At 37.4% G+C, this 23,952-nt stretch overlaps 1 protein-coding gene across 1 annotated transcript in view; it reads left to right on the forward strand.

The window, feature by feature from the left end:
• The window catches only part of LOC139460795 (galactoside alpha-(1,2)-fucosyltransferase 2-like), a 31,518-nt gene that overhangs the window by 3,348 nt on the left and 4,218 nt on the right, over positions 1-23,952 (forward strand). Inside the window, exon 2 of the mRNA XM_071242272.1 lies at positions 8,281-8,346. Coding sequence (XP_071098373.1) covers positions 8,301-8,346 — 46 coding nt within the window. The 5' untranslated portion in view covers positions 8,281-8,300. The remainder of the gene's footprint in view (positions 1-8,280; positions 8,347-23,952) is intronic.

A 23,952-nucleotide genomic window follows, 5' to 3' on the forward strand; every position in this document is an offset into this window, starting at 1 on the left:
TGCTTTCTCCCATGTTATTTCCCTTGTTATCCCCTTGTTATCCCCGTGCTTTCTCCCATGTTATTTCCCTTGTTATCCCCTTGTTATCCCCGTGCTTTCTCCCATGTTATTGCCCTTGTTATCCCAGTGTTATCCCCGTGCTTTCTCCCATGTTATTTCCCTTGTTATCCCCTTGTCATCCCCGTGCTTTCTCCCCATGTTATTTCCCTTGTTATCCCAGTGTTATCCCCGTTACTCACATCCAGCAATGCAACGCGCACCATTCCCGGCCATGCTGCCCCTGTGTTTACCTTACACAAATATATCAAAATGCAACACGCTAGTGAGAGTTACGCACTCTACATTGATGTGGTGCATTGTATAGAAGTAATCACCCGCTGCCTCGGTTGATTTTCAGTGTTCCCCTCTATTTTGTCTTTCACACGCAGTAGAATGTTTCGGCCGATAATCCCGACATATTATTCCCTGGCGTACACGTTTAATATTTAAACAAAGGACCACTTGAGGCATTTATTTCGATGCTGGTGTTAAATATTAATGTCTGTTTGTTCCCGTCCCTGAAGCCATCAAGCAACATGCGACGCTGTGTGGGATCAAGGATCAATGTACCACAGATGCTGTCACGCATCAGGAAGGGACGAACGATTTGTTTGTCTGTGTTATTGTGTTATCTGTGACCAGATATTTTTTTCAACTCATCTGCATATGCGCTCAACCAACCACTGCATAGTTTTTCAATTACATGTAAAACTATGAGTCTGAATTTAACAAAAAACGTCTTGCAGCATTTTGTGGCAGTTTGAAGCATTTGTGTTTCAAATATTTCAGAGATAACTTATTTTTTTTCGATTAAATCCCGATTACCCGGAACATTTGACCTCAATAATGCCATCACTCCATGTGTCAGCTGGAATAGGATATTTGACCTCAATAATGCCATCACTCCATGTGTCAGCTGGAATAGGATATTTGACCTCAATAATGCCGTCACTCCACGTTTCAGCTGGAATAGGATATTTGACCTCAATAATGCCATCACTCCCATGTCTCGGCTGGAATAGGATATTTGACCTCAATAATGCCATCACTCCCATGTCTCGGCTGGAATAGGATATTTGACCTCAATAATGCCATCACTCCATGTCTCAGCTGGAATAGGATATTTGACCTCAATAATGCCATCACTCCATGTCTCAGCTGGAATAGGATATTTGACCTCAATAATGCCGTCATGCCATGTCTCACCTATAATAGGATATTTGACCTCAATAATGCCGTCACTCCATGTCTCAGCTGGAATAGGATATTTAATTTAAAATAGCAATAAGCTGTTTGCGTAATTAGACTGATTCTGAATAGTATGTAACCATTACTCCTCGCGTACCATGAGGATTGCCATGTATTACATATAATTATGATAACGATTATGCTGATCAAAACAAAAGTGACAAAATCCTGTCTATAATCACGTGAAACCTAAACTGTAGGGTCCATTGTACAATTCCGACTTATTGATCAACCTGTGTTGACGAACAAAGAGTGATGACACCAGGTGTTCGTGAAAAGGCAAGCGTATCCTGCCCACCGGTGACAGCCATCACAAACACATGCAAAGGCAAGTCAATATTTGAGCTGAACAAATGCAAGATATCTGCCAAAAAACATTCAGACACACACACGTGGATTTTGATCTCATTACGGAAGAATTCACCAAAGGTTAATATGATCGGTTCCCATACGACACAGCTATCTGACAGTTGAGTTCACAAACCGAAATAGAGGCGGTCGGGTAGCCTAGTGGTTCAAGCATTCGCTCTTCACGCCGAAGACCCGGGTTCGATTCGCGACATGGATACAATATGTGAAGCCCCTTTTCAGGCGCCCCCCGTCGTGATATTGCTGGAATAGTGCTAAAATCCACTCACTCACTACAAACCGATAATACTACAAGTTGCTGTCTTATTCAAATACTTTCTTAAATTTTTTGTATCAGACTTGCCCCATCACCTACCATTTTATTTTAATCTCTTTTCAAAATGAAATTGTATCACTGTCCCTTGGAACATGTTTTGTCACACTGAATGTAGATATGGGTAAATAGGTGAACGGGTGAACGGGTGAACGGGTGTATGAGTGTACGGGTGTATGGGTGAACGGGTGTAAGGGTGTAAGGGTGAACGGGTGTATGGGTGAACGGGTGTATGGGTGAACGGGTGTATGGGTGTAAGGGTGAACGGGTGATCGGGTGAACAGGTGTAAGGGTGAACGGGTGTATGGGTGAACGGGTGTATGGGTGTAAGGGTGAACGGGTGTATGGGTGTAAGGGTGAACGGGTGAAAGGGTGTATGGGTGAACGGGTGTATGGGTGAACGGGTGTAAGGGTGAACGGGTGTAAGGGTGAAGGGGTGTAAGGGTGAACGGGTGTATGGGTGAACGGGTGTAAGGGTGAACCGGTGTATGAGTGAACGGGTGTAAGGGTAAACGGGTGTAATGTTGAACAGGTGTAAGGGTGAACGGGTGTAAGGGTGAACGGGTGTATGGGTGAACGGGTGTATGGGTAAACGGGTGTAAGGGTGAAGGGGTGTAAGGGTGAACGGATGTAAGGGTGAACGGGTGTATGGGTGAACGGGTGTAAGGGTGAACGGGTGTAAGGGTGAAGGGGTGTATGGGTGAACGGGTGTATTGGTGAAGGGGTGTAAGGGTGAACAGGTGTAAGGGTGAACGAGTGTAAGGGTGAACAGGTGTAAGGGTGAACGGGTGTAAGGGTGAACGGGTGTATGGGTGAACGGGTGTATGGGTGAACGGGTGTAAGGGTGAACGGGTGTAAGGGTGAACAGGTGTAAGGGTGAACGGGTGTAAGGTTGAACGGGTGTATGGACGAACGGGTGTATGGGTAAACGGGTGTAAGGGTGAACGGGTGTAAGGGTGAACGGGTGTAAAGGGTGAACGGGTGTATGGGAGAACGGGTGTATGGGATAACGGGTGTATGGGAGAACTGTCTTAAGGGATAACGGGTGTATGGAGAGAACGGGTGTAAGGGATAACGGGTGTTAGGGATAACGGGTGTATGGGAGAATGGGTGTTAGGGATAACGGGTGTATGGGAGAACGGGCGTTAGGGATAACGGGTGTATGGGAGAACGTGTGTTAGGGATAACGGGTGTATGGGAGAACGGGTGTTAGGGATAACGGGTGTAAGGGATAACGGGTGTTAGGGATAACGGGTGTATGGGAGAACGTGTGTTAGGGATAACAGGTGTATGGGAGAACGGGTGTGTGGGATAACGGGTGTAAGGGATAACGGGTGTAAGGGATAACGGGTGTATGGGATAACGGGTGTATGGGAGATCGGGTGTATGGGATAACGGGTGTAAGGGAGAACGGGTGTATGGGATAACGGGTGTATGGGATAACGGGTGTAAGGGATAACGGGTGTATGGGATAACGGGTGTATGGAAGATCGGGTGTTAGTGATAACGGGTGTAAGGAATAACGGTGTATGGGATAACGGGTGTATGGGAGAACGGGTGTATGGGATAACGGGTGTAAGGGAGAACGGGTGTATGGGATAACGGGTGTAAGGGATAACGGGTGTATGGGATAACGGGTGTATGGGAGATCGGGTGTATGGGAGAACGGGTGTATGGGAGAACGGGTGTATGGGATAACGGGTGTTAGGGATAACGGGTGTATGGGATAACGGGAGTATGGGAGATCGGGTGTTAGTGATAACGGGTGTAAGGGATAACGGGTGTATGGGATAACGGGTGTATGGGAGAACGGGTGTATGGGATAACGGGTGTAAGGGAGAACGGGTGTATGGGATAACGGGTGTAAGGGATAACGGGTGTATGGGATAACGGATGTATGGGAGATCGGGTGTATGGGAGAACGGGTGTATGGGATAACGGGTGTTAGGGATAACGGGTGTATGGGATAACGGATGTATGGGATAACGGGTGTTAGGGATAACGGGTGTATGGGAGAACGGGTGTATGGAAGAACGGGTGTTAGGGATAACGGGTGTATGGGATAACGGGTGTTAGGGATTACGGGTGTTAGGGATAACGGGTGTATGGGATAACGGGTGTATGGGAGATCGGGTGTATGGGAGAACGGGTGTATGGGAGAACGGGTGTATGGGATAACGGGTGTTAGGGATAACGGGTGTTAGGGATAACGGGTGTTAGGGATAACGGGTTTACGGATTTTCGGATGCAAACCGTTGTTCTGTGTTTTCTGTGCTCACGTGTTTCATCAAGTGGTAGATTGGTTGGTTGGTTGGTTGTTTGGTTGGTTTATTGTTTAACGCCGCACTCAACAATATTCCAGTTATATGACGGCGGTCTGTAAATAATCGAGTCTGTACCAGACACTCCTGTGATTAATATCACGAGCATCGATCCATACAATTGGGATCGATGACATGTATCAACCAAGTCAACGAACCTGACCACCCGATCCCGTTAGTCGCCTCTTACGACAAGTACATAGTCGCCTTAAGTGGTAGATATCTGCGACCACAAAACTGGACTTTCTCCAGCATTACGCTGACAGACTGGTGTAATTTAAGTACTGAAGTAACGTCCACAGGGTAATTATCGGAAGGTCAATTACTTTTAAAAACCTATAAAGCGTGTTTTGAATGATCAGAATATATGTTGCGCTGAAGTTAATCCCTATATAACGCATTTATACTAAGGCGGAAAATCCGGGTTCGATTCCCCTCATGGTACAATGTGCGAACCCTTTAGGTATCCTACAACCGGTCATGGGTGAAACATTCCTTGAATGTTTTTCATATTTATCAATCAGACACAAAATACATCAGCATAAAGCAAACAAGAACAAAAATGTGATTTTATAGAATGTAATTTATCAGTGAGGCTCGATCTTCTTACACACTACCGGTTTATGTAAAGGACAGAATTTACTCTGTCGTAATTATTCGAGAGTGATCTCCCTTTCGAATATGTCCGACCTGGAAAACGTGGCTTGAAGATTGAAGCGGTACCAGAAAACAGAAAGGCCAACAATGACGTAAGGTTCAATATTCACATTTTCCTGAGATAATTGCCAGGGATCAAAGGTCACACTGTAAGTTCAAGCACGGGTGTATAATGTTATCCCATTAACGTGGCTTCTGCCGACCCGTGAAGATCCGGGGTGGAACAGGTTTTCAGCAACCCATGCTTGCCGTGAAGCGACTAACGGGGGCGGCTGGTCAGGCTCGCTGACTTGGTTGATGCATGTTATCGTATTCCAGTTGCGTGGATCGATGCTCATGGCGTCAATCACTGGATTGTCAGGTCCAGATTCGGTTATTTACAGACCGCCGTCATATAGCTGGAATATTGCTGAGTGCATTTTTTTTAAACAAACAAACAAACAAACGAAATACAATGTTTAGTAAAATGTTTATTGTTGGGTAAAAGTTTCCAGATGATGTGTAAGATACGTGTATAGCGAAACTGCGAAACTCTGGCAGTCTAAATTAATCTACCCGGTTATCAAATTGTCAAACCTAGCAGTTCTATACATCTTTTCATTTCCCATATTGATTTGATCAATAATTGATCACTGATATTGGCTGCAGATCGATAGGGTGACATTTATTTGCTCCATTGAACTGTCTCGTGGTAGAGTAGACGATTCACAATATCTAGCGGATGTATGCATTAAATGAGAATAGTATATTGATCTTGAGGCCCTTGGTAAAACGATTGTCCGGATGTCGATCAATAAAGGCATCTTCATCAGTACGAGATCTGAAAGCAAGGTTTCGTCCGAAATACGGAAACTTCCACGTTCAGAACCTCGAACATTGTAGAAACGGCCAAACAATTTATAGTTTACTCATACATATATATGACAAGGAGCTTATCACAAAATGTATAGGGGATGTCCGACTACAACTCGACCTGTAAACTGTCCGACAAATGTATACATGTGGCACTCTATGAAGGGAGGCAGTGGTCACACATTATGTTTTATCAGCAACTTTGACGGCGGTTTGTAAATAATCGAGACTGGACCAGACAATTCGGTGGCTGACATCATGAGCATCGATCCACGCAATTTCGATCGATGACATCCATCAACCAAGTCAGCGAGCCTGACCACCCAATCCCGTTAGTCGCCTCTTACGACAAGCATAGTCGCCTTTTACAGCAAGCAAGGGATGCTGAAGACCTATCTTACGCCGGATATTCACGGGTCCCAAGGGAATTAATTTATAGCTAAATAACATATTTTGACAAAATAGTCACCATTAAAACAATGTTTACTCATATCACTACACTAGCGATCATGCCACATGTCACATGACTACAATCAGAGTACAGGTGTCATGGCCGACCCTGTGTCTACACAATTTGGAAACGCATATTGAATTCTGAATGTGTGTTTGCCTGTGTTCATAGTATTATATTTCTAATAACATATATTGTTGTAACACTACACTCATTGATCATAACGTTTTAAGCGTTTGAATTCCGCCAATCGATGTGAAAATGTCATCTGGGATTTATATGGAAAGAAATTAACTGTTCCTGAAAACGATTGAAACAAATAATTATGCATCAGGCTGCCCCATCTGCCACAAACGAGACATTTATGAAAAGTGTTTTCTTAGTTAAAGCATGTTATTGAAAAAGTTTTAATTGAATACATATTTTTAAATCAGTTATATTTAAATAATATCTCCGGTATTGAAGTTACTGTCACTAACACAATGACATACAGTTAGCTGATCATGCACACCTGCATATAGCCGCTGTGGTGTTCCCAGGCCACGCCCTATATCAGCTATTGTTTGGCCTGGTCATGCCGGGGCAACAATCCAAAATCTGGTATTGTAGGGCCTGGTCATGAAATCGTTGGTTCGAATCCTATTTTGTCCTGATTATGATTCACTAACACACTCACTCACCAACAAGTCACTCAACCACCATTCACTCAACCAAACACTCACTCAACCCCTCAATCAACCAGCCACTCACTCACTCACCAACCAGTCACTCAACCACCATTCACTCAACCATACACTCACTCAACCCCTCAATCAACCAGCCATTCACTCAACCAAACACTCACTCAACCCCTCAATCAACCAGCCATTCACTCAACCCCTCAATCGACCAGCCATTCGCTCACCACCAAACACTCACCCAACCCCTCAATCAACCAGCCGTTCACTCAACCAAACACTCACTCAACCCCTCAATCAACCAGCCACTCACTCACCAACCACTCACTCAACCACCACATACTCAACCAACCACTCACTCACTCACTCACAAGCTAGTCACTCAACCACCATTCACTCAACCAAACACTCACTCAACCCCTCAATCAACCAGCCACTCACTCACTCACCAACCAGTCACTCAACCACAATTCACTCAACCAACCGCTCACTCAAGCAAACACTCACTCAACCCCTAAATCAACCAGCCACTCACTCACTCACAACCAGTCACTCAACCACCATTCACTCAACCAACCGCTCACTCAACCCCTCACTCATCCAGCCACTCACTCAACCAGCCACTCACGCACTCTCTTACCTAACCAACCAGTCACTAAACCAGCCACTCACGCACTCTCTTACCTAACCAACCATTCACTCAACCACCATTCACTCAACCAACATCTCACTCAACCAGACGCCACTCACTCCACCCACCCAACTTAACTCCTTGATAGAACCATGGAGTGCGGGTCGGATGAATGAAAAGAAGCTTTATCGGAATGAATGTCAGCAATATAGTGTGCATATAGTGTGTTTTATTAACGTAGAAAATAGCCGTGTTTCCGAGAGCGACTGTGGACGTTTTCAAATCCGATAGTGGTTCTTTTCGTGCACATTATAAATGCATTTGGTTTCAATACGGAAGCTCAACAACCAATGCGCCTTAATATTAAACCCATTCAACGCCTTTTATTCAAATAGACAAGAGAGCCTGTGTATTTTCCGGGTTGAATGCTGGCTTTAGTCATACCGAAGACTACATTAGATTTGATGTTGACACGCAATGGGTGAAAGCCAACACCTCGTCACGTGACGCATTTACTTTAATATTAGTTATATATCTGACAATGTTTAGACGGCGGAATGGCGACATCGATTGTTTGAGTAGACCTTATAGCACCCGTCTGTGACCACACAGCAAGCTGTGTGAAGCGTCATCTCAACCTGCGACACCGTCGACACGCAATGTAAATAATCTGGAGTGTCATTCATCACCTGATAATCGGGTTTCTTTTTCGTGATTTGCAGGTGGGCGGAACTCAGTTAACATGCTACCTTGTGTCGCTAACAAGCGCTGGATGCCGCTGGGGCAACGTAAGTTGAAATATTGTTTAATAATGATCCCAAACTCTTTATTACTATATACCCCTACTTAACGTAGGGTTCACGACCACACTCCCCAGCTGAGTCGTCCGTCAGGACCCAGGTGAGGTGAAACTGAGTTTAACGCAATCAAGATTATTTCACCCATAAAGCGATGTGCAACGGCATGTGTGTGTCCGCTTGGCTGTGCGTGTGCATGTGCGTGTGTGTGCGGCTGCTTGGTGATGGTGATTGTTGTTTCACGCCGCCCTCAGCAATATTCCAGCTAAATGACGGCGGTTTGTAAATAATCGATTCTGGACAACACAATCCAGTGACTGACGTCATGAACATCGATCTACGCAGTTGGTATACGATGACATCCATCAACCAAGTCAGCGAGCCTGACCACCCGATCCCGTTAATCGCTTCTTACGACAAGCATAGTCGCCTTTTACGACAAGCATGGGTTGCTGAAGACCTTTTTTCACCACTGGTTAGTGGCTGCCAGGACGTGTCTCCGTTTCTGTGTGATAAACAGCAGAGTGTGTTCTGTGTGATAAATAGCTGAGTGTGTGTCTGTGTGATATGTGTTTCCGTGTGATGAATAGATGACTGTGTTTCTGTGTGATAAATAGATGACTGTGTTTCAGTGTGATAAATAGATGACTGTGTTTCTGTGTGATAAATAGCAGAGTGTGTTCTGTGTGATAAATAGCTGAGTGTGTGTCTGTGTGATAAATAGCAGAGTGTGTTCTGTGTGATAAATAGATGACTGTGTTTCTGTGTGATAAATAGCAGAGTGTGTTCTATGTGATAAATAGCAGAGTGTGTTTCTGTATGACACATAGCAGAGTGTGATTCTGTGTGATAAATAGCAGAGTGTGTTTCTGTGTGATAAATAGCAGAGTGTGTTTCTGTATGATACATAGTAGAGTGTGTTTCTGTATGATACATAGCAGAGTGTGTTTCTGTATGATACATAGCAGAGTGTGTTTCTGTGTGATAAATAGCAGAGTGTGTTCTGTGTGATAAATAGATGACTGTGTTTCTGTGTGATAAATAGCAGAGTGTGTTTCTGTATGATACATAGCAGAGTGTGTTTCTGTATGATACATAGCAGAGTGTGTTTCTGTGTGATAAATAGCAGAGTGTGTTCTGTGTGATAAATAGCAGAGTGTGTTTCTGTGTGATAAATAGCAGAGTGTGTTCTGTGTGATAAATAGCAGAGTGTGTTTCTGTGTGATAAATAGCAGAGTGTGTTCTGTGTGATAAATAGCAGAGTGTGTTTCTGTGTGATAAATAGCAGAGTGTGTTCTGTGTGATAAATAGATGACTGTGTTTCTGTATGATAAATAGCAGAGTGTGTTCTGTGTGATAAATAGCTGACTGTGTTTCTGTGTGATAAATAGCAGAGTGTGTTCTGTGTGATAAATAGCAGAGTGTGTTTCTGTGTGATAAATAGCAGAGTGTGTTCTGTGTGATAAATAGCTGACTGTGTTTCTGTGTGATAAATAGCAGAGTGTGTTCTGTGTGATAAATAGATGACTGTGTTTCTGTGTGATAAATAGCAGAGTGTGTTCTGTGTGATAAATAGCAGAGTGTGTTTCTGTGTGATAAATAGATGACTGTGTTTCTATATGATAAATAGCAGAGTGTGTTTCTATATGATAAATAGCAGAGTGTGTTTCTGTGTGATAAATAGCAGAGTGTGTTTCTGTGTGATAAATAGCAGAGTGTGTTTCTGTGTGATAAATAGCAGAGTGTGTTCTGTGTGATAAATAGCAGAGTGTGTTTCTGTGTGATAAATAGATGACTGTGTTTCTATATGATAAATAGCAGAGTGTGTTTCTGTGTGATAAATAGCAGAGTGTGTTTCTGTGTGATAAATAGCAGAGTGTGTTTCTGTGTGATACATAGCAGAGTGTGTTTCTGTGTGATAAATAGCAGAGTGTGTTTCTGTGTGATACATAGCAGAGTGTGTTTCTGTGTGATAAATAGCAGAGTGTGTTTCTGTATGATACATAGCAGAGTGTGTTTCTGTGTGATAAATAGCAGAGTGTGTTTCTGTATGATACATAGCAGAGTGTGTTTCTGTGTGATAAATAGCAGAGTGTGTTTCTGTATGATACATAGCAGAGTGTGTTTCTGTGTGATAAATAGCAGAGTGTGTTTCTGTGTGATAAATAGATGACTGTGTTTCTGTGTGATAAATAGCAGAGTGTGTTTCTGTGTGATAAATAGCAGAGTGTGTTTCTGTGTGATACATAGCAGAGTGTGTTTCTGTGTAATAAATAGCAGAGTGTGTTTCTGTGTGATAAATAGCAGGGTGTGTTTCTGTGTGATAAATAGCAGAGTGTGTTTCTGTGTGATACATAGCAGAGTGTGTTTCTTTGTGATCAATAGCAGAGTGTGTTTCTGTATGATACATAACAGAGTGTGTTTCTGTGTGATAAATAGCAGAGTGTGTTTCTGTGTGATAAATAGCAGAGTAAGTTTCTGTGTGATAAATAGCAGAGTGTGTTTCTATATGATAAATAGCAGAGTGTGTTTCTGTATGATACATAGCAGAGTGTGTTTCTGTGTGATAAATAGCAGAGTGTGTTTCTGTGTGATAAATAGCAGAGTGTGTTTCTGTGTGATAAATAGCAGAGTAAGTTTCTGTGTGATAAATAGCAGAGTGTGTTTCTATATGATAAATAGCAGAGTGTGTTTCTGTATGATACATAGCAGAGTGTGTTTCTGTGTGATAAATAGCAGAGTGTGTTTCTGTGTGATAAATAGCAGAGTGTGTTTCTGTATGATACATAGCAGAGTGTGTTTCTGTGTGATAAATAGCAGAGTGTGTTTCTGTATGATACATAGCAGAGTGTGTTTCTGTGTGATAAATAGCAGAGTGTGTTTCTGTATGATACATAGCAGAGTGTGTTTCTGTGTGATAAATAGCAGAGTGTGTTTCTGTGTGATAAATAGCAGAGTGTGTTTCAGTATGATAGATAGCAGAGTGTGTTTCTGTATGATACATAGCAAAGTGTGTTTCTGTATTATACATAGCAGAGTGTGTTTCTGTGTGATACATAGCAGAGTGTGTTTCTGTGTGATAAATAGCAGAGTGTGTTTCTATATGATAAATAGCAGAGTGTGTTTCTGTATGATACATAGCAGAGTGTGTTTCTGTGTAATGAATAGCAGAGTGTGTTTCTGTATGATACATAGCAGAGTGTGTTTCTGTGTGATAAATAGCAGAGTGTGTTTCTGTGTGATAAATAGCAGAGTGTGTTTCTGTATGATAAATAGCAGAGTGTGTTTCTGTATGATACATAGCAGAGTGTGTTTCTGTATGATACATAGCAGAGTGTGTTTCTGTGTGATAAATAGCAGAGTGTGTTTCTATATGATAAATAGCAGAGTGTGTTTCTGTGTGATAAATAGCAGAGTGTGTTTCTGTATGATACATAGTAGAGTGTGTTTCTGTGTGATAAATAGCAGAGTGTGTTTCTGTGTGATAAATAGCAGAGTGTGTTTCTGTATGATAAATAGCAGAGTGTGTTTCTGTATGATACATAGCAGAGTGTGTTTCTGTATGATACATAGCAGAGTGTGTTTCTGTAAGATAAATTGCTGAGTGTGTTTCTGTAAGATAGATAACTGAGTGTGTTTCTGTATGATACATAGCAGAGTGTGTTCTGTGTGATAAACAGCTGAGTATGTTTCCGCATGATAAATAGCTGAGTATGTTTATGTATGATAAATAGCTGAGTATGTTTCTGTATGATAAATAGCTGAGTGTGTTCTGTGTGATAAATAGCTGAGTATGTTTATGTATGATACATAGCAGAGTGTGTTTCTGTAAGATAAACTGCTGAGTGTGTTTCTGTGTGATAAATAGCTGAGTATGTTTCCGCATGATAAATAGCTGAGTATATTTCTGTATGATAAATAGCTGAGTGTGTTTCTGTATGATACATAGCAGAGTGTGTTTCTGTAAGATAGATAACTGAGTGTGTTTCTGTAAGATAGATAACTGAGTGTGTTTCTGTATGATAAATAGCTGAGTGTGTTCTGTGTGATAAATAGCTGAGTATGTTTCCGCATGATAAATAGCTGAGTATGTTTATGTATATTAAATAGCTGAGTATGTTTATGTATATTAAATAGCTGACTGTGTTTCTGTGTGATGAATAGCTGAGTGTGTTTCTGTAAGATACATAGCTGACTGTGTTTCTGTAAGATATGTGTTTCTGTATGATAAATAGCCTATTGTGTTTCTGTGTGATAAATAGCTGAGTGTGTTCTGTATGATAAATAGCTGACTGTGTTTCTGTATGATACATAGCTGACTGTGTTTCTGTATGATAAATAGCTTATTGTGTTTCTGTGTGATAAATAGCTGACTGTGTTTCTGTAAGATATGTGTTTCTGTATGATAAATAGCTGATTGTGTTTCTGTATGATAAATAGCTGACTGTGTTTCTGTGTGATAAATAGCTGACTGTGTTTCTGTATGATACATAGCTTACTGTGTTTCTGTGTGATAAATAGCTGAGTGTGTTCTGTGTGAACAATAGCTGAGTGTGTTTCTGTATGATAAATAGCTGACTGTTTTTCTGTGTGATAAATAGCTGACTGTGTTTCTGTAAGATATGTTTTTCTGTATGATAAATAGCTGAGTGTGTTTCTGTATGATAAATAGCTTATTGTGTTTCTGTGTGATAAATAGCAGAGTGTGTTTCTGTAAGATATGTGTTTCTGTATGATAAATAGCTTATTGCGTTTCTGTGTGATAAATAGCTGACTGTGTTTCTGTAAGATATGTGTTTCTATATGATAAATAGCTTATTGTGTTTCTGTGTGATAAATAGCTGAGTGTGATCTGTATGATAAATAGCTGAGTGTGTTTCTGTATGATAAATAGCTTATTGTGTTTCTGTGTGATAAATAGCTGAGTGTGTTCTGTATGATAAATAGCTGAGTGTGTTCTGTGTGATAAATAGCTGAGTATGTTTCTGTATGATAAATAGCTGAGTGTGTTTCTGTATGATAAATAGCTTATTGTGTTTCTGTGTGATAAATAGCTGAGTGTGTTCTGTATGATAAATAGCTGAGTGTGTTCTGTGTGATAAATAGCTGAGTATGTTTCTGTATGATAAATAGCTCAGTGTGTTCTGTGTGATAAATAGCTAAGTATGTTTCTGTATGATAAATAGCTGAGTGTGTTTCTGTGTGATAAATAGATGAGTGTGTTTCTGTATGATAAATAGCTTAGTATGTTTCTGTAAGATAAATAGCTGAGTGTGTTTCTGTAAGATAAATAGCTGAGTGTGTTTATGTAAGATGATTAGCGTATTGTGTTTCTGTAAGATAAATAGCTCAATGTGTTTCTGTATGATACATAGCTCAGTGTGTTTCTGTATGATAAATAGGTGCGTGTGTTTCTGTATGATAAATAGCTCAGTGTGTTTCTGTGTGATCAATAGCTCAATGTGTTTCTGTGTGATAAAAAGCTCAGTGTGTTTCTATATAATATATAGCTCAGTATGTTTCTGTATGATAAATAGCTCAGTGTGTTTCTGTATGATAAATAGCTCAGTATGTTTCTGTATGATAAATAGCTGAGTGTGTTTCTAAGTGATAAATAGCTAAATGTGTTTCTGTATGATCAATAGCTCAGTATGTTTCTGTATGATCAATAGCTCAGTATGTTTCTGTATGATAAATAGCTGAGTGTGTTTCTAAGTGATAAATAGCTAAATGTGTTTCTGTGTGATAAATAGGTCAGTGTGTTTCTGTAAGATAAATAGTTCAGTGTGTTTCTGTGTGATAAATAGCTGAGTGTGTTTCTGTGTGAAAAATAGCTGAGTGTGTTTCTGTATGATAAATAGCTGAGTGTGTTTCTGTATGATAAATAGCTGAGTGTGTTTCTGTGTGATAAATACCTGAGTGTGTTTCTGTAAAACAAATAGCTGAGTGTGTTTCTGTCAGATAAATAGCTGATTGTGTTTCTGTCAGGGAAATAGCTGAAGGTGTTTATGTAAGGTAAATAGCTAAGTATGTTTCTGTATGATAAATAGCTGAGTGTGTTTATGTAAGATAAATATGTGAGCGTGTTTCTGTTAGATAAATAGCTGATTGTGTTTCTGTATGATAAATAGCTGAGTGTGTTTCTGTAAGATAAATAGCTGAGTGTGTTCATGTAAGATAAATAACTGAGTGTGTTTCTGTAAGATAAATAGCTGAGTGTGTTTCTGTAAGATGAATAGCTGATTGTGTTTATGTATGATAAATAGCTGAGTGTGTTTTTGTAAGATAAATAGCTGAGTGTGTTTATGTATGATAAATAGCTGAGTGTGTTTTTGTATGATAAATAGCTGAGTGTGTTTCTGTAACATAAATAGCTGAGTATGTTTATGTAAGATAAATAGCTGAGCATGTTTCTGTATGATAAATAGCTGATTGTGTTTCTGTAAGATAAATATGTGAGTGTGTTTCTTTAAGATAAATAGCTGAGTTTGTTTCTGTAAGATAAATAGCTGAGTGGGTTTATGTATGATAAATAGCTGAGTGTGTTTCTGTAAGATAAATATCTGAGTGTGTTTCTGTAAGATAAATAGCTGATTGTGTTTCTGTAAGATAAATATGTGAGTGTGTTTCTGTCAGATAAATAGCTGAGTATGTTTCTATCAGATAAATAGCTTAGTATGTTTATGTAAGATAAATAGCTGAATGTGTTTTTGGATGATGAATAGCTTAGTATGTTTCTGTATGATAAGTAGCTCAGTATGTTTCTGTATGATAAATAGCTGAGTGTGATTATGTAAGATAAATAGCTCAGTATGTTTCTGTAAGATAAATAGCTGAGTGTGTTTCTGGAAGATAAATAGCTGAGTGTGTTTCTGTGAGATGAATAGCTGAGTGTGTTCATGTAAGATAAATAGCTGAGTGTGTTTCTGTAAGATAAATAGTTGAGTGTGTTTCTGTAAGATGAATAGCTGATTGTGTTTATGTATGATAAATAGCTGAGTGTGTTTTTGTAAGATAAATAGCTGAGTGTGTTTATGTATGATAAATAGCTGAGTGTGTTTTTGTATGATAAATATCTGAGTGTGTTTCTGTAACATAAATAGCTGAATTTGTTTCTGTAAGATAAATAGCTGAATGGGTTTATGTATGATAAATAGCTGAGTGTGTTTCTGTAAGATAAATATCTGGGTGTGTTTCTGTAAGATAAATAGCTGATTGTGTTTCTGTAAGATAAATATATGAGTGTGTTTCTGTCAGATAAATAGCTGAGTATGTTTCTATGAGATAAATAGCTTAGTATGTTTATGTAAGATAAATAGCTGAATGTGTTCTTGGATGATGAATAGCTTAGTATGTTTCTGTATGATAAGTAGCTCAGTATGTTTCTGTATGATAAATAGCTGAGTGTGATCTGTATGATAAATAGCTGAGTGTGTTTCTGTATGATAAATAGCTTATTGTGTTTCTGTGTGATAAATAGCTGAGTGTGTTCTGTATGATAAATAGCTGAGTGTGTTCTGTGTGATAAATAGCTGAGTATGTTTCTGTATGATAAATAGCTGAGTGTGTTTCTGTATGATAAATAGCTTATTGTGTTTCTGTGTGATAAATAGCTGAGTGTGTTCTGTATGATAAATAGCTGAGTGTGTTCTGTGTGATAAATAGCTGAGTATGTTTCTGTATGATAAATAGCTCAGTGTGTTCTGTGTGATAAATAGCTAAGTATGTTTCTGTATGATAAATAGCTGAGTGTGTTTCTGTGTGATAAATAGATGAGTGTGTTTCTGTATGATAAATAGCTTAGTATGTTTCTGTAAGATAAATAGCTGAGTGTGTTTCTGTAAGATAAATAGCTGAGTGTGTTTATGTAAGATGATTAGCTTATTGTGTTTCTGTAAGATAAATAGCTCAATGTGTTTCTGTATGATACATAGCTCAGTGTGTTTCTGTATGATAAATAGGTGCGTGTGTTTCTGTATGATAAATAGCTCAGTGTGTTTCTGTGTGATCAATAGCTCAATGTGTTTCTGTGTGATAAAAAGCTCAGTGTGTTTCTATATAATATATAGCTCAGTATGTTTCTGTATGATAAATAGCTCAGTGTGTTTCTGTATGATAAATAGCTCAGTATGTTTCTGTATGATAAATAGCTGAGTGTGTTTCTAAGTGATAAATAGCTAAATGTGTTTCTGTATGATCAATAGCTCAGTATGTTTCTGTATGATCAATAGCTCAGTATGTTTCTGTATGATAAATAGCTGAGTGTGTTTCTAAGTGATAAATAGCTAAATGTGTTTCTGTGTGATAAATAGGTCAGTGTGTTTCTGTAAGATAAATAGTTCAGTGTGTTTCTGTGTGATAAATAGCTGAGTGTGTTTCTGTGTGAAAAATAGCTGAGTGTGTTTCTGTATGATAAATAGTTCAGTGTGTTTCTGTATGATAAATAGCTGAGTGTGTTTCTGTGTGATAAATACCTGAGTGTGTTTCTGTAAAACAAATAGCTAAGTGTGTTTCTGTCAGATAAATAGCTGATTGTGTTTCTGTCAGGGAAATAGCTGAAGGTGTTTATGTAAGGTAAATAGCTAAGTATGTTTCTGTATGATAAATAGCTGAGTGTGTTTATGTAAGATAAATATGTGAGCGTGTTTCTGTTAGATAAATAGCTGATTGTGTTTCTGTATGATAAATAGCTGAGTGTGTTTCTGTAAGATAAATAGCTGAGTGTGTTCATGTAAGATAAATAACTGAGTGTGTTTCTGTAAGATAAATAGCTGAGTGTGTTTCTGTAAGATGAATAGCTGAGTGTGTTTATGTATGATAAATAGCTGAGTGTGTTTTTGTAAGATAAATAGCTGAGTGTGTTTATGTATGATAAATAGCTGAGTGTGTTTTTGTATGATAAATAGCTGAGTGTGTTTCTGTAACATAAATAGCTGAGTATGTTTATGTAAGATAAATAGCTGAGCATGTTTCTGTATGATAAATAGCTGATTGTGTTTCTGTAAGATAAATATGTGAGTGTGTTTCTGTAAGATAAATAGCTGAGTTTGTTTCTGTAAGATAAATAGCTGAGTGGGTTTATGTATGATAAATAGCTGAGTGTGTTTCTGTAAGATAAATATCTGAGTGTGTTTCTGTAAGATAAATAGCTGATTGTGTTTCTGTAAGATAAATATGTGAGTGTGTTTCTGTCAGATAAATAGCTGAGTATGTTTCTATCAGATAAATAGCTTAGTATGTTTATGTAAGATAAATAGCTGAATGTGTTTTTGGATGATGAATAGCTTAGTATGTTTCTGTATGATAAGTAGCTCAGTATGTTTCTGTATGATAAATAGCTGAGTGTGATTATGTAAGATAAATAGCTCAGTATGTTTCTGTAAGATAAATAGCTGAGTGTGTTTCTGGAAGATAAATAGCTGAGTGTGTTTCTGTGAGATGAATAGCTGAGTGTGTTCATGTAAGATAAATAGCTGAGTGTGTTTCTGTAAGATAAATAGTTGAGTGTGTTTTTGTAAGATGAATAGCTGATTGTGTTTATGTATGATAAATAGCTGAGTGTGTTTTTGTAAGATAAATAGCTGAGTGTGTTTATGTATGATAAATAGCTGAGTGTGTTTTTGTATGATAAATATCTGAGTGTGTTTCTGTAACATAAATAGCTGAGTTTGTTTCTGTAAGATAAATAGCTGAATGGGTTTATGTATGATAAATAGCTGAGTGTGTTTCTGTAAGATAAATATCTGAGTGTGTTTCTGTAAGATAAATAGCTGATTGTGTTTCTGTAAGATAAATATATGAGTGTGTTTCTGTCAGATAAATAGCTGAGTATGTTTCTATGAGATAAATAGCTTAGTATGTTTATGTAAGATAAATAGCTGAATGTGTTTTTGGATGATGAATAGCTTAGTATGTTTCTGTATGATAAGTAGCTCAGTATGTTTCTGTATGATAAATAGCTGAGTGTGATTATGTAAGATAAATAGCTCAGTATGTTTCTGTAAGATAAATAGCTGAGTGTGTTTCTGGAAGATAAATAGCTGAGTGTGTTTCTGTGAGATGAATAGCTGAGTGTGTTTCTCTAAGCTGAGTGTGTTTCTGTAAGATGAACAGCTGAGTGTGTTTCTGTAAATAGCTGAGTCTGTGTGTTTCTGTAAGATAAATAGCTCATTGTGTTTTTCTATGATAATTAGCTGAGAGTGTTTATGCATGATAAATAGCTGATTGTGTTTCTATAAGATAAATAGCTGAATGTGTTTATGTAAGATAAATAGCAGAGTGCGTTTATGTAAGATAAATAGCTGATTGTGTTTCTGTAAGATAAATATGTGAGTGTGTTTCTGTCAGATAAATAGCTGAGTATGTTTCTATCAGATAAATAGCTTAGTATGTTTATGTAAGATAAATAGCTGAATGTGTTTCTGGATGATGAATAGCTTAGTATGTTTCTGTATGATAAGTAGCTCAGTATGTTTCTGTATGATAAATAGCTGAGTGTGTTTCTGTAAGATGAATAGCTGAGTGTGTTTCTGGAAGATAAATAGCTGAGTGTGTTTCTGTGAGATGAATAGCTGAGTGCGTTTCTCTAAGATAAATAGCTGAGTGTGTTTCTGTAAGATGAACAGCTGAGTGTGTTTCTGTAAATAGCTGAGTCTGTGTGTTTCTGTAAGATAAATAGCTCAGTGTGTTTTTCTATGATAAATAGCTGAGAGTGTTTATGCATGATAAATAGCTGATTGTGTTTTTATAAGATAAATAGCTGAATGTGTTTATGTAAGATAAATAGCAGAGTGCGTTTATGTAAGATAAATAGCTGAGTATGTTTCTGTAAGATGAATAATCAGTGTGTTTCTGTAAGATGAATAGCTGAGTGTGTTTCTATAAGATACATAGCTGAGTGTGTTTCTGTATGATAAATATATGAGTATGTTTCTGTAAAATATATAGCTGAGTGTGTTTCTGTAAGGTAAATAGCTGAGTGTGTTTCTGTAAGATGAATAGCTGAGTATGTTTCTGTAAGATAAATAGCTGAGTATGTGTTTCTGTAAGGTAAATAGCTGAGTGTGTTTCTGTAAGATAAATATCTGAGTTTGTTTCTGTAAGATAAATAGCTGAGTGTGTTTCTGTAAGATGAATAGCTGAGTGTGTTTCTGTAAGATGAATAATGAGTGTGTTTCTGTAAGGTAAATACCTCAGTGTGTTTCTGTAAGATAAATAGCTGAGTGTGTTTCTGTAAGATAAATAGCTGAATGTGTTTCTGTAAAATAAATAGCTGATTGTGTTTCTGTAAGATAAATAGCTGAGTATGTTTCTGTAAGGTAAATAGCTGAGTGTGTTTCTGTATGATAAATAGCTGAGTGTGTTTCTGTACGATAAATAGCTGAGTGTGTTTCTGTAAGATAAATAGCTGAGTATGTTTCTGTAAGATAAATAGCTCAGTGTGTTTCTGTAAGATAAATAGCTTATTGTGTTTCTGTAAGATGAATAGCTTATTGTGTTTCTGTAAATAGATGAGTGTGTGTGTTTCTGTAAGATAAATAGCTCAGTGTGTTTCTGTAAGATAAATAGCTGAGTGTGTTTCTGTAAGATAAATAGCTGAGTGTGTTTCTGTAAATAGCTGAGTCTGTGTGTTTCTGTAAGACAAATAGCTCAGTGTGTTTTTCTATGATAAATAGCTGAGTGTGTTTATGCATGATAAATAGCTGATTGTGTTTCTATAAGATAAATAGCTGAGTGTGTTTATGTAAGATAAATAGCAAAGTGCGTTTATGTAAGATAAATAGCTGAGTGTGTTTCTGTAAGATGAATAATCAGTGTGTTTCTGTAAGATGAATAGCTGAGTGTGTTTCTGTAAGATGAATAGCAGAGTGCGTTTATGTAAGATAAATAGCTGAGTGTGTTTCTGTAAGATAAATAGCTGAGTGTGTTTCTGTAAGATGAATAGCTGAGTGTGTTTCTGTAAGATAAATAGCTGAGTGTGTTTCTGTAAGATAAATAGCTGAGTGTGTTTCTGTAAGATGAATAGCTGAGTGTGTTTCTGTAAGATAAATAGCTGAGTGTGTTTATGTAAGATAAATAGCTGAGTGTGTTTCTGTAAGATAAATAGCTGAGTGTGTTTCTGTAAGATGAATAGCTCTGTATGTTTCTGTAAGATAAATAGCTGATTGTGTTTCTGTAAGATAAATAGCTGAGTGTGTTTCTGTAAGATGAATAGCTTAGTATGTTTCTGTAAGATAAATAGCTGAGTGTGTTTCTGTAAGATAAATAGCTGAGTGTGTTTCTGTAAGATAAATAGCTGAGTGGGTTTATGTATGATAAATAGCTGAGTGTGTTTCTGTAAGATAAATATCTGAGTGTGTTTCTGTAAGATAAATAGCTGATTGTGTTTCTGTAAGATAAATATGTGAGTGTGTTTCTGTCAGATAATTAGCTGAGTATGTTTCTATCAGATAAATAGCTTAGTATGTTTATGTAAGATAAATAGCTGAATGTGTTTTTGGATGATGAATAGCTTAGTATGTTTCTGTATGATAAGTAGCTCAGTATGTTTCTGTATGATAAATAGCTGAGTGTGATTATGTAAGATAAATAGCTCAGTATGTTTCTGTAAGATAAATAGCTGATTGTGTTTCTGGAAGATAAATAGCTGAGTGTGTTTCTGTGAGATGAATAGCTGAGTGTGTTTCTCTAAGCTGAGTGTGTTTCTGTAAGATGAACAGCTGAGTGTGTTTCTGTAAATAGCTGAGTCTGTGTGTTTCTGTAAGATAAATAGCTCATTGTGTTTTTCTATGATAATTAGCTGAGAGTGTTTATGCATGATAAATAGCTGATTGTGTTTCTATAAGATAAATAGCTGAATGTGTTTATGTAAGATAAATAGCAGAGTGCGTTTATGTAAGATAAATAGCTGATTGTGTTTCTGTAAGATAAATATGTGAGTGTGTTTCTGTCAGATAAATAGCTGAGTATGTTTCTATCAGATAAATAGCTTAGTATGTTTATGTAAGATAAATAGCTGAATGTGTTTCTGGATGATGAATAGCTTAGTATGTTTCTGTATGATAAGTAGCTCAGTATGTTTCTGTATGATAAATAGCTGAGTGTGATTATGTAAGATAAATAGCTCAGTATGTTTCTGTAAGATAAATAGATGAATGTGTTTCTTGAAGATAAATAGCTGAGTGTGTTTCTGTGAGATGAATAGCTGAGTGTGTTTCTCTAAGATAAATAGCTGAGTGTGTTTCTGTAAGATGAACAGCTGAGTGTGTTTCTGTAAATAGCTGAGTCTGTGTGTTTCTGTAAGATAAATAGCTCAGTGTGTTTTTCTATGATAAATAGCTGAGAGTGTTTATGCATGATAAATAGCTGATTGTGTTTTTATAAGATAAATAGCTGAATGTGTTTATGTAAGATAAATAGCAGAGTGCGTTTATGTAAGATAAATAGCTGAGTATGTTTCTGTAAGATGAATAATCAGTGTGTTTCTGTAAGATGAATAGCTGAGTGTGTTTCTATAAGATACATAGCTGAGTGTGTTTCTGTATGATAAATATATGAGTATGTTTCTGTAAAATATATAGCTGAGTGTGTTTCTGTAAGGTAAATAGCTGAGTGTGTTTCTGTAAGATGAATAGCTGAGTATGTTTCTGTAAGATAAATAGCTGAGTATGTGTTTCTGTAAGCTAAATAGCTGAGTGTGTTTCTGTAAGATAAATATCTGAGTTTGTTTCTGTAAGATAAATAGCTGAGTTTGTTTCTGAAAGTTAAATAGCTGAGTGTGTTTCTGTATGATAAATAGCTGAGTGTGTTTCTGTACGAAAAATAGCTGAGTATGTTTCTGTAAGATAAATAGCTGAGTATGTTTCTGTAAGATAAATAGCTCAGTGTGTTTCTGTAAGATAAATAGCTGAGTGTGTTTCTGTAAGATAAATAGCTGAATGTGTTTCTGTAAAATAAATAGCTGATTGTGTTTCTGTAAGATAAATAGCTGAGTTTGTTTCTGAAAGTTAAATAGCTGAGTGTGTTTCTGTATGATAAATAGCTGAGTGTGTTTCTGTACGAAAAATAGCTGAGTATGTTTCTGTAAGATAAATAGCTGAGTATGTTTCTGTAAGATAAATAGCTCAGTGTGTTTCTGTAAGATAAATAGCTTATTGTGTTTCTGTAAGATGAATAGCTTATTGTGTTTCCGTAAATAGATGAGTGTGTGTGTTTCTGTAAGATAAATAGCTCAGTGTGTTTCTGTAAGATAAATAGCTCAGTGTGTTTCTGTAAGATAAATAGTTCAGTGTGTTTCTGTAAATAGCTGAGTCTGTGTGTTTCTGTAAGACAAATAGCTCAGTGTGTTTTTCTATGATAAAAAGCTGAGTGTGTTTATGCATGATAAATAGCTGAGTGTGTTTCTGTACGAAAAATAGCTGAGTGTGTTTCTGTAAGATGAATAATGAGTGTGTTTCTGTAAGGTAAATACCTCAGTGTGTTTCTGTAAGATAAATAGCTGAGTGTGTTTCTGTAAGATAAATAGCTGAATGTGTTTCTGTAAAATAAATAGCTGATTGTGTTTCTGTAAGATAAATAGCTGAGTTTGTTTCTGAAAGTTAAATAGCTCAGTGTGTTTCTGTATGATAAATAGCTGAGTGTGTTTCTGTACGAAAAATAGCTGAGTATGTTTCTGTAAGATAAATAGCTGAAAATGTTTGTGTAAGATAAATAGCTCAGTGTGTTTCTGTAAGATAAATAGCTTATTGTGTTTCTGTAAGATGAATAGCTTATTGTGTTTCCGTAAATAGATGAGTGTGTGTGTTTCTGTAAGATAAATAGCTCAGTGTGTTTCTGTAAGATAAATAGCTCAGTGTGTTTCTGTAAGATAAATAGCTCAGTGTGTTTCTGTAAATAGCTGAGTCTGTGTGTTTCTGTAAGACAAATAGCTCAGTGTGTTTTTCTATGATAAAAAGCTGAGTGTGTTTATGCATGATAAATAGCTGATTGTGTTTCTATAAGATAAATAGCTGAGTGTGTTTATGTAAGATAAATAGCTCAGTGTGTTTCTGTAAGATAAATAGCAGAGTGCGTTTATGTAAGATAAATAGCTGAGTGTGTTTCTGTAAGATGAATAATCAGTGTGTTTCTGTAAGATGAATAGCTGAGTGTTTTTATGTAAGATAAATAGCTCAGTGTGTTTCTGTAAGATAAATAGCAGAGTGCGTTTATGTAAGATAAATAGCTGAGTGTGTTTCTGTAAGATAAATAGCTGAGTTTGTTTCTGTAAGATAAATGGCTGAGTGTGTTTCTGTAAGACGAATAGCTGAGTGTGTTTCTGTAAGATAAATAGCTGAGTGTGTTTATGTAAGATAAATAGCTGAGTGTGTTTCTGTAAGATAAATAGCTGAGTGTGTTTCTGTAAGATGAATAGCTGAGTATGTTTCTGTAAGATAAATAGCTGATTGTGTTTCTGTAAGATAAATAGCTGAGTGTGTTTCTGTAAGATGAATAGCTCAGTATGTTTCTGTAAGATAAATAGCTGAGTGTGTTTCTGTAAGATAAATAGCTGAGTGTGTTTCTGTAAGATAAATAGCTGAGTATGTTTCTGTAAGATAA

Source organism: Haliotis cracherodii, unplaced genomic scaffold (genome assembly GCF_022045235.1).
Source record: "Haliotis cracherodii isolate W230 unplaced genomic scaffold, xgHalCrac1.p SCAF_14, whole genome shotgun sequence".
In the NCBI taxonomy this organism is placed as follows: Eukaryota; Metazoa; Mollusca; class Gastropoda; order Lepetellida; family Haliotidae; genus Haliotis; species Haliotis cracherodii.